The sequence below is a fragment of the Aythya marila genome (assembly GCF_965140915.1).
Source record: "Aythya marila genome assembly, chromosome: 1".
Lineage (NCBI taxonomy): Eukaryota > Metazoa > Chordata > Aves > Anseriformes > Anatidae > Aythya > Aythya marila.
The window spans coordinates 126,095,328-126,111,015 of NC_139042.1; the positions used below are offsets into that span (position 1 = coordinate 126,095,328).

At 39.5% G+C, this 15,688-nt stretch overlaps 1 protein-coding gene across 4 annotated transcripts in view; it reads right to left on the reverse strand.

The window, feature by feature from the left end:
• Window positions 1–15,688, reverse strand: part of TEAD4 (TEA domain transcription factor 4) — a 45,646-nt gene that overhangs the window by 16,038 nt on the left and 13,920 nt on the right. For 3 of the 4 annotated variants that reach the window (XM_082777494.1, XM_082777493.1, XM_082777492.1), the window contains exons 2-8: window positions 9,597–9,661; window positions 8,657–8,719; window positions 4,732–4,866; window positions 3,760–3,803; window positions 2,529–2,584; window positions 1,598–1,728; window positions 156–329 (exon numbers count right to left, since the gene is read on the reverse strand). In XM_082777494.1, coding sequence (XP_082633620.1) covers window positions 156–329; window positions 1,598–1,728; window positions 2,529–2,584; window positions 3,760–3,803; window positions 4,732–4,866; window positions 8,657–8,719; window positions 9,597–9,661 — 668 coding nt within the window. The remainder of the gene's footprint in view (window positions 1–155; window positions 330–1,597; window positions 1,729–2,528; window positions 2,585–3,759; window positions 3,804–4,731; window positions 4,867–8,656; window positions 8,720–9,596; window positions 9,662–15,688) is intronic. The other variant, XM_082777495.1, reaches the window with a different exon arrangement.

Consider the following 15,688-nt stretch of genomic DNA (forward strand, 5'->3'; position numbering starts at 1 on the left):
GTGCAATCGAGGAAAGATCCCCAAAGACAGCTGTGACTCTATTAAGTCTTCTGCACAGTGTAAATTTGTTGGAGCTGCTAGTCTTCTAACAGCTATAAGCTTTAAAGTGAGAATTTCATAGCAAATGGGTACCCTACAAAGGGCCCTTCCCTTACCCAGAACTTGACAAGGAAGAAGGCATTAGCTGGCCCCCTTTCAAACAGCTCCTTCAGGCCCCCTTTTTTCTCAGGGAACTTGTCATAGATCTGTCGGATATCCACTGCCTCGAGATAGGGATCATTGTAGCTAGGACTTGATTGCCCAATGTGCACGAACAGGTGTTTGTTATACTGCAAGAAGAAGAAAAGCATGGAATTAGGAAATTGTTCAGTACATTCTGAGCATACATTTCTTCATGGGAGAAAAGCTGACACTTTAGCAAACTGGTAGAGTCTGTCCCACCACAGAAAACCAAAAAGCTCATAAGATCATTTTAAAATATCCTCATGCTCAGAAAGCATGCAGTTCACTTATCAATCTATTCAGGGTGTATGAACAGTATACAGAAGGGGGTGCTGCCTAAAACTGTTTGAGTGATTACACAGAAAGCTCTGTACCCCCACACTACGCACTAAACCATCACTCCAGAACTGTGACAATAATTGTTCTGTCATCTTTATCCAGAAGTAACAGGCAAACACAGCCTGACTACTGGAATCACTGAAAATTTGACAGCACTTTCTAAAAAAGCAGAAAAATTAGCAGAAAGATATCAGCTAATACTAGCTCATGTTGTTATTTCTTTCTTATCAATGCATTCATGCTTCTTGCTTCTTCTGAAACATTGTGTATTGCTTCTTTTCCTATATTCAGTCCTAAACCATTGCCTCATGCCACTGTTATATAGTATGAAATGACTTGGGATGCAGAATGCTACCTGTCACAAATCACTCAGTCAATAAACATCAAAGCTCCTTATGCTGTGAAGAACTGCCTAAATTCCTACAGCAAGATACCAGCCAAATACTACTATCTTTTCTGAACTGCAGTTATCCTGTCTCAGGGACAGGAAGTGTAACTGGTCCATCACCAACGTGTCTCAATATGCAATATCACAAGACTTCAGTGAGACAAGCAAGTCTTATTATTCCCATTTTACAGGTGGCAACACAGAAACACTCTGATTCACATTCATCCCAGTTGCCCCCAGATTTAAGTTCTCAGCACACCAGGGAGACTATGTAGCTCCATGTTATCTTAGCATCATCTGGTGTTGGATCTGTACTCCAAGTCTGAAAAAGATAGCTAGAATAGCCCTGCAGGGCCTGTTCCACCAGCTTATGATGTCAGTGCCTTGAGATCTGGTACGTGAACAACCATGACCCTGTAAAGGGAGGCCAGAAGCACACGGCACAGAGCTGGCTATATTGCTATAAGCAATTCTGTCCTCTAAGAGAGAGGTTTATTTTAACTGGGTTGTTTCCCGAAGACGTGTCCTCAGTAGAGCAATGAAGCAATTATTTCCATGTACATATAGTAGCATAACACATCCACAATGAGCAGAAGCTACCTGAATATCAAAAATAAATGAGGGGTAGAAGTCAGGTGTTTATCTTACTGTATCTTGATCTTGTTGCTGTTCCAAGAATGCAGAGAATTCTAACATCCAAAGTTTGGAGCTAGCAACCCTTCGTCCTTGCCAAGCTGGTACTGATGGTGAAGGGGAAAGACCAGCAGGAGACTCAAACCCTAAATACACAAGATTTATGTATCAAAATTTGGAAATAGACAAGTTGGTAATAACTTTCCAGAAAAGCACCTGTTGTCAAAGCTGATTAATTACATTTTCATCTAACTTCATAATGCAGAAATATCATTCACAATTCACATGTGGTTTCTCAATCCACATGTGCTCTAAACGGCTTTTCAGTCACCCTCTGCTAAGACAGTAATGTCATGGTTGTCATGACTGTAAAAGACAATCTACCTGGTTTTGACACCAGAGAAAACATGTTCAGCAACTTTAACAGGACCTGGACTGGGCCCTAAATGAGCAGAGGAATAGGCTGTTTTAGTATCAGAGAATGAAGCAATACCATTAACATGATCATTAACTTCTCAAACTGAGGATGTTGAGAAGAAAAAGACATTTATTGTTCCATTTAATAAGGAATTGTAAAGGCAATCATGTTATGACAAAAAATACTGTTGTAGTATATGCATCATGGTGGAAGAGCAATAGAGATACATAAGCTTTCATTTTATGTTTAGCTATGAGGAAAAGAAACACCCAAACAACTAACCAAAATAGGATAAAATGCGTGTGTGTGTGTTTATTTAAATAAACCAAAATTAAAGTGCTTCAGCTCTCTCAATAAAAGGATGGAAAATGGTGATAAGGGGAAATCATATAAAATTAATTTTGGATGAACTAAAATTTTTCAGTAGGTAAAAGACTTTAAAAAAATAACTGCATCATTTTTTTAAAGTGTTAGCTATTTTTGAAGTTAGCACAATTTCAAAGCAAGGAACTGCATTCTCTTACCTACCTGGTAGTGGCAGCGGAGGCTGTACAGCATATGGTTGTTGAGAAAAAGGTTTCACACTACAGATATACACAGAGAGATGGTTAAAAATAACAAGAAAATAACCAAAAAAATAAATAATTAAAAGGAAAAAAAAAAAAAAAGGAAAAGACACTTGATCAACGGTTTACACAGATTAGATGATTAAATCAAACCCTTTTCATTTCTCCCAGAATGGCTTCTATTCTTCTACAAACCACTTTTCCCCATATTAATAGCCTATTGGTGTCTGTTACCAATAGCCTATTAGTATCTAATACTAGTAGTCTATCTATTCCTATCTGTTCCCTGTGCCTGTCTGTTCCCTGATCTGCTCCACAAACATCAACAACAGCACCAGAAGAGAGCAAGAACACATAGCCAGGGTGAAGAACATAGACCATATCCCTTCCAGCCACTTGTCCTTTCTGTGGCTTAAATTGTTCACAGAAACATATCCTGTTAAGTTACGTGATAAAAAGTTTGTCTCCACACACTCAAAAGTAGCACAGAACAACGGCAGGCAGAACAACCTGAATTATGAATGATGGAACCTGGATGGTGACTGTAAGTCCAGTTCATGTGTGTGTGTGTTTATTTTTGTGGGAGGCAAACTAGGGAGATTGAAGACCCAGACCCAGCTACTGGATGGACCGTGCATCTACACTCAGCTACCAAAGCGATTCACTCTGTGTGTTTTTGCACATACATGTGTGTTTGTGTGTGTGTGTGAGTGAGGGGCCTGCAACAGCAAACGGAGTGGAGTTGCAGCCTCTGGGGTTCACATGCTTGGGTGCCAGCAAAAAGGGAGACAATGGATCCATGGATAGCTTCTGGATAGAGTGCACATACCCAGCTACTGGATGGATCCATGTCATTTGTTTATTTCATACAAACACCTTTACCTTGATCAGCCAGAGATGGGTAAAGGATGAGGCTGTTGGTGCCGTTTGTATTTCTACAAATGCTCAGAGTCTGTCTGTGTTGTTTGTTTATGAAGACATAGGGTTTTATCTGTTTAAGACTCTCTTGTGACCCTCAGTTTGTCTTCAACTATGGACCTTAATTTAAGTCTCAGATCCACTGTTACGGAATCTGTCTGAGAACAAAGACCGCATTATCTTAGCATTTCATAAATCTTGAAATAGCTAATGGTGTTCCTCAAGGAGGATAAAGGAAGCACCTGCTTTAGACACTCAGATGAAGGAATACTCACTCTTGAGAAGATCCAGCTTGGCCTGGCAAAGGTCCTTGCCAAAACTGCAAAACAACAACATACAGGCAATGGTCATCACTCTCAGGACAGAGTTAAAAAGCCAGACTTGCCACTGTCTAAAGAAAGAAACTGCAGGCTCACAGACTTAAAGATGTGACTTTGCTACATTCATTCACTTCTTGATTTACTCGTTCTACTTTCTTGATTTAATACTTGTGGAGGTGCTCACTGGTCTTGGTTTTCTTTTTACATGTTACTGGTAGTGACATGCAAGAAACTGACCCAACAGTGTTTTTTAATGTGAAATGTTATGTACACGTTCTTGTACCTCCATCTTCTGAGGGATTCCCCCTCTTGGATGGACCATTTTCTCCAGGAAAACTTTGCAGAAATATTTTGGCAGAAATCACTGCTCAGCAAATCTTACTAGGTCCAACACAAAGAATGTAGGATGCTGAGAGGCCTCCTCTCTTAAAGTTTTTATGTAAGGGCCATCAATTTGTGATCTAAACACTCAGAATGAGGTTGGGAATGATGGGCTTGAGAAAGGGTTAGGGTGGCCCAAATTGTTTTATCCAAGATCCTGGACTAAGAAAGGGGTACAGACACCTAAAAATATTTCAGGAAGGTGAATACCCAGAGGATCTCTGATTGTTCTTTCACTTGTGTCATAAAATAAAATAAAATAAAATAAAATAAAATAAAATAAAATAAAATAAAATAAAATAAAATAAAATAAAATAAAATAAAATAAAATAAAATAAAATAAATAAAAACACCGTTATTTTGCATCAGTGTGAGCAAAGAATCAGACTCAAACTTTGAAGTCATCTGATAGATTTACTCTACAAAGAAAATGCCTTTTGGCCCATTCTTTCCAATGTTTTCAGAATATTCCTGAGCAGGTCCCAACACCCTTTTAAGTATTCAAGTGTCTTCAGTCCAACTCCTCTAAGGCAATGATTCACTCACCCCAGAAACAGCAGGGTAGGCTGGTCGTGGGAGACCAGGCAAAGCCATTTTACTATGGAAGGCAGTTGCAGAGATAATCTGGGCAGATGACATTGTAGCCATACTCTGCATGGCTTTATCTTTAGCTGCCTGATCCTAAGGGCAAGAGTAGAAAGAGAAAACAGAATGATTATAATGATAAACCTGTTGCCTGGCCTAATGCTGCATACACAGGATTATCACCAGCTTCTTTATAGGGAATAAGTATCCCTAAGAAACTGGGCATCAGATTTGCCAATAACTATCCTAAGAACTCTTCAAAGCTTGAGTCCCTTATTCATTACTGTATTTTCAATGTGACTAATCTTCCTTTCTGAAATATTGGGATCACTGTTTTAGACACTATTAAGCAATTGTACTTTCTATCTGAAGGTTTTTAAGCCCCACAGTTGAAATGTTTTGTTACAGAAAATACGACCTTAATTAAAAAAAAAAAAAAAAAAAAAAAAAAAAAAAAAAAGCAGCTAATTAGCTACTTGTTAACATGTTAACACAAAAGGAGTTTGTCTTCATCATTGCAAAAAGACTATCTCAGTTCAGGACTGCATTACTCCCAGGTAGAACTGAATGTTTTATTACCATTCTTGGGGAAACAGGAAATCTTAATAACCTCCCAGGGCACATACACAAGAACATTCTGTTTTGTATTTTAGCAGCACTGTGGAATTGTACACATCTTTACAGGCAATAACAGTGCAACAAACAGGGGGTCTAATGTATGGTTAAAACTAAGGACATTCTTAATTTCTTCTACCAAGAAATAACTGGACAAGCAAAAGTACTTTGCCACATTCTTCCTACATCCCTCCAACAAGTAATCTTTATCGTTTAGACACGCCACATTTATCTGTGGCATTATAATCATAATGGGAATGCCACAGATGAATTGATGGCTTGGAGAAGTTGCTGAAAGAGGTAAGCTCTTGTCCTCCTCAGGAATTCTCAAAACTATGAGATTTGTTAATTTTAGTAACTGCAGTAAGTTCTCACCCTTGGGTCTCCATTCTCTCTCCCCCTTCCTAGGGTTTTCTGAAGGTCATATCCCAGGGATACTGATGTGTGTAATGCAAAAACATTTGGAGGAAGTGTAACAAAAGCTCAAGAATAAATGATAACTTTTAAGTGAAATAATCTGAATGGGCACAACATTTTTTATGGTATCTATGACTCTTGTTAGTACCATTAAAATGTATGGAAGCATTTTAATTACTAAGAAAGTTCCTGAGTATCTCCAAAGTGAAGATTACATTTTTCAGAATGCAGTTTAAATGATGCCTTGGGTAATTTTTTAAGGATTACATGCAACATTATAAAGGTAAGAATTCCTTTTACTTCTATTTTTCCCATGACATTTCAAGTTGTCAGTGCAGAAAAGTGGCTTTTCTCTTCCTTTATTTTCTCTCTAGAAAAATCATATTTGTCAACCTGAGTTTTGTCAACTTGAGTTTATCCATGAGTTTATGGGGAGAAAGAATTAAAATTACTTATGGGTGTATTAAAATAAATAAATATTTTTTTAAAGAAAAAAAAAAGGAAAATTAAGAAGGCAAAAGATTTTCTCTCTCAAAATCTCTTTTGTTTTCATCTTTTGTTTAAATGCCTGTCAGACTACTGGAAAATAGCATGTTTTTGCTAGAGACATCTCCTTTCTCTTTTGCTCTTTCAGCTAACAATTCTCTAATTATTTATATTTGTGTTTCCAGTTTAATAATAAAAAAAAAAGAATCAAAAACTTTTCCCAGACATTAGCAATTTTTGTCTTTTGTTTTTATATTTTCAAAACACACTGGAATAAATAATAATAAAAACAAAACGTCCCTCTTTTTTCCTCAGTATAGTATCAATTAGCCACCCAAGACAGAAAACTACTGCCTTCTGGTGACAGATTTTTCTTCAAGCTTTACCCTACTGCCCACACCTCTATCTACTGTAGGAACAGTGCACACTTAAGGAAGAGACCCCAGTTTGTGTGGGAGAAAGTAGTATTAGACTACATGCTCTGAAAAGTCAGCACATAGCTGCTTGGATCTCTACTATATAAGTATGAATACATATACATAGTGTGGAAAATGAACGTTGATAGAAGAACATGCAGCTACCAGCAAGAACTTAGAGGAAGGGCAGTAACTTATGTGATTTCATTTCCTTACTCTGTGAAAATGACTAGGAAAAGCAAAGAAGTAAATGAATTGAATCAGTGCTACAGACTCGCCTCTGCAGGCAGAAAGGAACAGTCTGGTAGTGGGGAATGGTTCACTGCAGGCAGCAGGTAGAGCTCACAGCATGGCCAGAGGTAGTGTAAAAGGAGAACAACCAATGGCTTCATGGAGCTCCCCAAGACACCTCCATTCCCTGAGAACAAAAACGGCCAGCTCTTGTGTACTAAGTAGAAACAAGCTCGGCTGATGGACTTTTCAATCATGCCAAATCCCAGAGCTGTGACAAGCAAGGAACAAAATCAAGGTCACAGATATAAGCAGCAGTATATCTTTTAACACCCCAGGCAGTTGTTGTTTCCTACTCGCTCTAACTTGCCTCTCAACCAGGCCTCCACCTGAATTGACTGCTTAACAGCACCACAGGCTTCAAACTTTGGCAGCCCTACCTAGAAGCACTGAATTAGATAGTCGCAATTTGCGGCTCCTTCTCTTTATCAGAGCAGCTGGAAACACAACAGGCAAATTACAGACACAACAGGAGTTTCTAAAATGGACCTGGGAATGGGGTGAGGGAAGTGCACAGTCACGACCATTAGAGGCAATCACTGCTCACACTAGAGATGCATGCACTTCAGCACTGGTCAAGACTAGGTGCTAACATTTCATTCACAGAAAATCTACACCTTGTGTGGCTCAGGAAGAAGCTACATAGCCAGCCAAGAGAAATAGCGTGACAGCTTTCCACCTAAGAGTCTGGGCTGGACTGAGATATCAAGACCCTCACCATCACCTAAAGCATGCCATAACAAGTCAGAAAGGCCTTCCTTCCCTCACCATCTGAATGATTTATAATAAGGATTGGACCACACATCCTGCTCAGCAGGCCCTTTCTGGATGGGCTAGAATGGCCAGGCCCCATTCTAATGGGAGCACCCTCTTGTGCAATTGTCACCCATAAACATGACCTTCTTGATATTTCTGGCAATTCAGTCTGAGCCATTTCCCTGCTTCAGGTGTGAGTGGAAATAAACATCAAGAGGTATCAGTTCATTAACTTGATCTCAGAGCTCTTCCTACAGAAAGGAAAACACAGATTTACTCAGGCAAGTAGACAGAAGTCAACCATTTTCCTTATTAGCCCAGGCCTCTTCAAATTGGGTCTGAATTAATCAAAGGGCAAAGTCTCTTCAGCTAGTACCATTTTACATTTTCCCAGGTGGCTTTGTAACTTCCTTCCAAGTTCTGCTGACTCAGAATACTTTCCCAGGGACAACTCCATGTCAATACCACTAGTAAAGATAGAACTAGTACAGCCCTAACTGTAAGGCTATCCATTCCCAAGGCCCACAAAACACTATGGAGTGATTACTGGTCAACATTTGTGACCATAACCCCCTCTTTCTCAGGTGAACACTCTTCCCATGCTCCCAAGTCCAAAGGACATTCAGACTTGAAGGACAGCAGCATAAACCGGAGGTAGAAATCAGACACATCAAAATTAAAGTTATTGTTTCTTTACTCTTTAAATAGAATTGCCTCAGACGTCACAGAGCTCCAACAATACAAATGTTTGCACAACATTTCCTGGGAAGTACCTTTTCCTCTCCAGCTTACCACAATCCAGTGCCTAATCTCAGCCTTTTCTGAGGCTATTCAAAGAGGGAACGGATGAGGGAATGGCTGACTCAGGGGGCTTGTATGATATGTTAAAAGGATACCCATAATACCTTGAGCTTGGCTTGGATCTCTCTGGCTTTCCGCCTTGCCAGGACCTGGATGTGACTAGATACCTGCATCGAAAGACAAAATCCATCTTCATTGAAGAGGAGTATTTGGTAGCTGCTTGCAGAAGTAAACAGTTTACTTTATGCACCTTATGCAAAAGGGAGTTATTTAGGTTTGTGGAGGAAGGGAGGGTTGAAGTAGTAATGAGATGCTTTTCTGAGCATAACTGTCATGAAGTAAGATGGGTTATCAACAAAGACAAGCCATATAAAGCCTTTTCCAATTCAAGTGTCTTTATTAAACCAGAGACATCTTCTAAAACTGAACAACCCATCCATAAATCTGGGGATTAAGAGTTCTAATCTCTTTACTCCCAGTCCTGGCCTCCTCTTGGGAGAAGGGAAACCCATGTTACATACCCTTGGCTACTATACAATGACTCTCAGAATCTGGGCTGAAACACATCATAGAATAGTTTAGGTTAGAAGGAACTTCTGGAGACCAACTATCAACCCTCTACCCAAAGGAGGTCCATGCTGCTCAGTGCTTTGTCCAGCATAGCCTGTACAGTCATTCCTAAAACACAGAAGTGCCTTTTTCATCACACGTACCATGTGTTTTCAAAATCACCATTGCTGTCTATTTGTCTGACCTGAATAAAGAATCCTCCAATGATGTTCACTGAAATGAATGAATAAAATCCCACACTGTTTAACAGCAGGAAGAATTGTGGGTCACAATATGGATGGGAGGTGGGAGTGCTACAGTCCTATTATCAAATGCCTGAGCTGACTCTTCCCACCACTGTTACTAACTAGCTCAGCACAACCGTCTATTTCCACAAAAGCTAGAAACTAATAGCAAGCGCGTAGCAAGGAATTTGTTCTCATAAGCCTACAGTATGTGTAGTGGTCCAAAATAACCCCAAAACTTTACACCTACCTGTTTCCTTGTGCGTGTTTTCCCTGTTCTCAGCTTAATATAGCGAGCAATCAGCTCATTTCGGCCTGAAACAGAGAAATAATGCAAATAAAAGTTTAGAGAAACTGTTGTTTCGTTTTTTCCCCCCCCTTTTCTTTTTCTTTCTATAGAGATTGCCAGTGCAGTGATTTTAGAAAGGCGATGATTAGTTCACATGGTAGGAGTCTAAGCAGAACTTTGGGCTACTAATGCTATTTCTCAGCTTGCATCTGTATAGCTTCCCAATAAAAATACAGTTTATCGATAAAAAAGAGAATCAAACACTTTGCTTAATAGTTTTCCTACCACAGTGTGTAAACTCCGTAGGCATGGATCAAGATAGCCACTATGAACAGAAAACAAACAAACAAAACCAACCAACTAACCAATCAAAAAAAAAAAAAAATCCATTCACTCTCCATCATTCAGAAAGGCAAGAAGGAAGAACCAGGAAATACCTCAATACCTGGAAGTGATGGAGCACCTCATACTTCATTTCCAGACACACAAAGGACAAGAAGGTGATTGGAAGTAGTACACATGGATTTACAAACGGGAAATCATTCTTACCCAACACAGCTTCTGCAATGAGATGACTAACTTGGAGACCGCTACACATTGAGTACCTCAACTTTAGTATAGCATTTGAAACTGTCTCCCATAAACCCTCATTGACAAGCAGAAGAAGCATGAGTTGGGTAAGCAGACAAGAAGGTGGACTGAAAACTGGCTGAACAGCCAGACCCAGAGGATTCTGACCAATTGCACAAAGTTCAGTTAGAGGCAAGTCTGTAGTGGTGTACTAGGCCAATACAGTTCAGCACCTTTATTAATGACCTAGACAATGGGACGTAATGCACCACAGAAAGTTCACACAAAACTGGGAGGAGTTGCTGATAGACCAGATTGTCTGTACTGCTATTCAGAATGTGTTTGACAGGAGAAGGACCTTGACTGGAGAAATGGTCAAACAGTAATCTCATGGAGTCCCACAAAGGGAAATGCAGAGTTCTGCAGAACTCTAAGCATCAGCATATGCTGGGAACTGACAATTTGGAAAGCTGCTTTGAAGGAAAGGACCTGGGCTGAAAACAAACTGAATGTGAAGCAGGAATGTGCCCCTACAGCTAAGAAGGGCAACAGCATCCCAGGCTGCATTAGGAAGAGCATTGCCAGCAGGTCAAGGGAGGTGATCCTTCCCCTCTCCTCAGTGCTGCTAAGGAGATACCTGGAATACTGAGTCCAGTTTGAGGCTCTTCAGCACAAGAAAGATATGGACATACTGGATTAAGTCCTGCAAAGGTCCATCAATAAATAAATAAATAAATAGAAGATTAATGGACTAAAACATCTTTCACATAAGACTGAGAGTGCTGGACTTGTTCTCTGCCTAGAGAAGACTCTTGGATAGTTTTACCAATGAATATAAATGCCTGATGTGAGTGAACGAAGAAGGGCCCACTCTCTTCTCAGTAGTGCACAGGACAAGAGACAACAATCACAAAATGAAACTCATGAAATTCCACCTGACACAAGAAAAAAATAAAATAAAATAAAATAAAATAAAATAAAATAAAATAAAATAAAATAAAATAAAATAAAATAAAATAAAATAAAATAAAACACCAACAAAAAACACTTATTTACTGTGAGGGTGGTCAAATACTGGAACAGGTTGCCCAGAGAGGTTGTGTAGTATCCATCCTTAGAGATACTCAAAACCCAACTGGACACAGTCTTGGGCAATTTGCTGTAGCAAAAGAGGAATCTCTCAACAGAACCCTTCCAACCTAAATGATTCTGTCATTCTGTGAAACTAAGACTAAGAAAATAAACAACAATCGGTAAATATATGAAAATGGTTACATGGGATTTTGGAGTGTGAAATGATACAGTAAATTCTTTAGAGAAGACAGAGACAAGTAAGCTTAGTTTTGTGGAAGATTATGGGGAGCTCCAATAAACAGGAATGTGGGGCACTGTCTGAAAGAGGTGAAGAAATCCTTGTCTGAATATAGAACAAACAGTCATTGCAGGCTCAGACAGGCAGAATAGGTCCTTCAGGGCCAAGGGAATGAGCAGTGTAGGAAAATGAGAGGCCAGTACAGGGATACAAAGAAAAGACAGTCACAGTGATAAATGAGGAAAATGGTATTTATTATCAGCAACATGAATTGCAAAACACAATGAAACATGAAGCTACAGAGTTACAAGTACAGAATTTGAAATTGCTTGGAATGACAGCATGAAACTGCACAAGAATGAGATCCAGGATTTAAAAATCAGGAAGAGAAACAGAAGCGATGAACTACTGACAACTTCAGGAGCAAACAGGAGAATAAGGTTTAGACTTGATTCACAACTATCACCACAGCTGGACAGTGGACACCAAGATACAAGGCAGACTATGCAGTTCCATAAACAGGTTCACATGTATCAGCTCTTAACAAATATCCTTATTTTATTGTCTTTTTTTTTTTCTTTTTTTTTTGAGCAGGAGTGTGATGGAGGAATAAAAAGCAGAAACAGAAAAGCAGTAGCTACACATCTGAACTCTAGGCTGATTCAAGGCAGGAAACATGACAGAAAGAGCAGGCTCTGCAAAATAACACAGCTGTGGTGACCACACTAGTTGTGATAGAATACCTCAATTAAAATTTGGAGTGGGAAGTATACAGCTGCAATGTCTTATATGGCCGCAACTGTTTGAGGAATGGAACAAGAACAAACTGGGATGCAAAGCCACAGCTCTTGTGAAGCTTATTTGTAACTGTTAAAAAGGCTTTATTTTCTGTGGAAAATGTATGGGAAAAACTTGTACATTAGGACATCATAGACATCAAGAAAGCAAGCAGTGGTAAGAAATGTGATTTTTATTCAGAGAGTTTACTCTTCCTTGAAAACATTGGTTTTATTCTAAATCCTTTTTTAACTCAAGACAGAAAAAAAATAATGAATGTAAGGACAGATTCTGTGCTACAGATTCACCAGCCAAACCTTTAGGGAAGGGCTGACAATGTTACTAATTCCATCTATTTCACAGAAAGAATGTGAATTTCCATGATTGTATTTAGGCCATGTTCACCAAAGCACAGGTAGGGATGGGAAAGTGTTTTACCTTTACAGATGTTAATCTTTTTTTCTAATGGTATCATTACCAAAGTTCTCCTTATTCTCCTTGTGGAAGGATCAGGTCTGTAGCTGAGACAAGAAAACAGCTCCAGCTCCTCTATACGCAAATTAGGAACTGCTTTTGTGCCAGACACACAATGCACAGCATATAATCACTGACCTCTTCATTTCCCAGTTTCAGCATAGCATAGTGACATGCCCAAGAGATTTTTATGGGAAGAGCCGCTATTGTTGCTACATTCCACCTGGCTGTTTTTTCAACCAGTGTAACCATTTTTACAAAACTAACACCCATTACTAGTGACAAATATCCAGACCACCTTTCTCTAGTGCCAGAAATAATATATATAGTTCTTCAAAGTCTCCATGTGATCCAAAGATCTCCATGGATCCAAGTTGCAAGGTAAGCAACTACTGAAGTGATGTTAAGAGGTGCTGCTCCCACATATATTGTAATATCTAGAATTTCAGGATGGTTTGGCACAATTCAAATGTGGGAAATAGGCAGAACAAGACAAGGTGCTCAAAACACATTATCTGCACAGAAACAAGAAGGAAAATGTATATACACCAAGATGGCCTGTTGTGGGACAAGGGAAAATGATTTAATGGAAGAGAGAGGAAAAATTACCCTTGAAAAGAAGTGGATGTGAAGAATTTCATGCAGACAAACTTTAAAAGGATGCACATTGGGTTATACTACAATTTGAACACATAAAAACACTATGGACACTACTGAAGTATGGGTCATCCTTGCATAACTAAATTTCAATGGATTATCAGACAGGTATAATAGATGGTATAGAATAAGATTAGATTTGTTGTGATTCCATGGAAGTCAATAAATTATACAAACTGACCAGTCAGACAGAGCACTACTCTGCTTCAATAGTAGAGAGCTGCAAGGCTATATTTGTGTGAGAAGATGCCATGAACTGCCCTGTGCCAGTCACAGTTGATTCTAGCCATCTCCAAAATGGATGAAAACATCCCTTTATGTACCAAAACCTTAACCAGTCAGAGAACCACATGCCACCTTTGCTCAAACATTTCAGAAAGGGCAATAGCCACTAGAGGCAGGAGACACATGAGGAGACAGACGAAAGGAATCACCAAAAGGAGATGTGAGGATGTGCAAAAGGAGACATGCAAGATGTGTGAAAAGATATATTTGGAGAAAAAAAAAAAAAAAAAAAGGAAAAAAGGATGAGATGTGGAAGGAGATACTCTTGGGGATAAGGCTGGCAAAGTAATTTTGGAAAGAGGTGCTCCATGGCAGAGACTACAGAGGCAACTGCAGCCTGTAGAGGACTCATGCCAGAGCAGGGACAACTCTGAAACAACTGCAGCCCAAGGAGAACCCATGTAGGAGTAGAGGCACAGTAAGAAATAAGGAGCACTGGAGGAAAAAAACTGCATTATCTGCCACATCACCAGAGGAACTAGGAGGGACTAAGTGAATAAAACTAGGGAAGCTGAGACTGGAAAATGCGTTGGAGAGGCAATAAACTGAAGTTGAGCCTTTGGAAGTGGAAATTGTTTCCTACAGTGTATGTTTAACTCTTTGTCTTCGACAAAATCAGCAAATATTGCAAAGCAGGCAATGCATTACACTGAAAAACACTGAGAGGAAGGGAAACTATTGTAAAAATTATACATATTAGAAGCTGGTGTAGAAATTCTGTAGAGAGAGAGCATTTAAATATGCATCCCCCAAATTTCCAGATTTAGAATTCACTTTCCTGCTTGCCAGCTTTCATATAAATGTACAAGACTTCCTCTTCCAGAATTGTGTCCTCACAAAACCAGGAAAAAAAGAAAGGTGGCAGAGTATGTTAAGCAAATAAAGATACTGGTAGCAAAAAAAAAAAAACAGACCACCCCCACAAAGACATTATCAACACAGGGATTATTAAAGATGGAACTATGCAAATTGCCAAGCTCAGTAATCTCTGAAGCAAGAATGTATTAAATTACCATGAACCAAAACTGCAAGAGAAACAAGTCCTAAGTGTCTTTTGTTTATCAGAAGTTAGATGTAAGCAGGTGTTACTCTACTGAAAGTCTGAAGGCTCATAGCCTATGGCAAGCATTTTATTTGTTTCACAGCTCTGGCTGTTGGGTAAGCAAAGGGTAGCACTCCTCACTTGGCCACAACAGGCAGAGCTGTCATAAAACATTGGATGGTTCATTTTTTAGAGCCGTGTAAAGTGTCCCTCAGTAATCTGATCATATGTTGTGTTCTTAGAATAACTCTTGCTGAGGCCTGCCATGGTCACCAGAACCTGCCAACAGTTGTGCCTCCTCTGTCGAAACCACGCATTGGGTTTCATGAAGCTCTAGCCAACATACCAACTGCAGCCCAGGACCCAAAAGCTCTTTATCCTCCCCTGAAGCCTTCCCCTTGTAAGCATGACATGAAAAAGAGAGAGAGAGAGAGAGAGAAGTAAAGAGATACTCTCTCATGTTCTTTACTTCTCACTCCTCACAAATAAATTTCTGATGACATCAATTTAACTCACACTCGCTCTCACACTGAATTGCAAAACTGTGCATTTCAGCAGCTACCAGGAAGACACTGCTAACAGAAGTGAGTAAAGTGACTTTTTGATTCTCCATTCTTTCTACAGTTGTGAGCCTTTCAGTGTCAGAGGAGAGAAGTGTCTACATCCAAGGGAGAGGGGGAAAAAATGACGGAAATTCCACAGATAGAAAGCATTTCCAAGCCCACCTCAAAGCTTCATGCTGGCTTTCTGCTAGTACTAGTATATTACTGCTTGTACAAGAGGCGGAAAAGGTTTCTCTTTAAGCCTTGATATTTCTTGCACACCTATTTTCAAAGACAGGTAGGAGAACTAAAAACACTCTTCTGTGATGGATGAGAGCAAAGAACTCATTGTGATTTCTGCAAAATCCTTCCAGAAGGAAACTACATGAAAGTA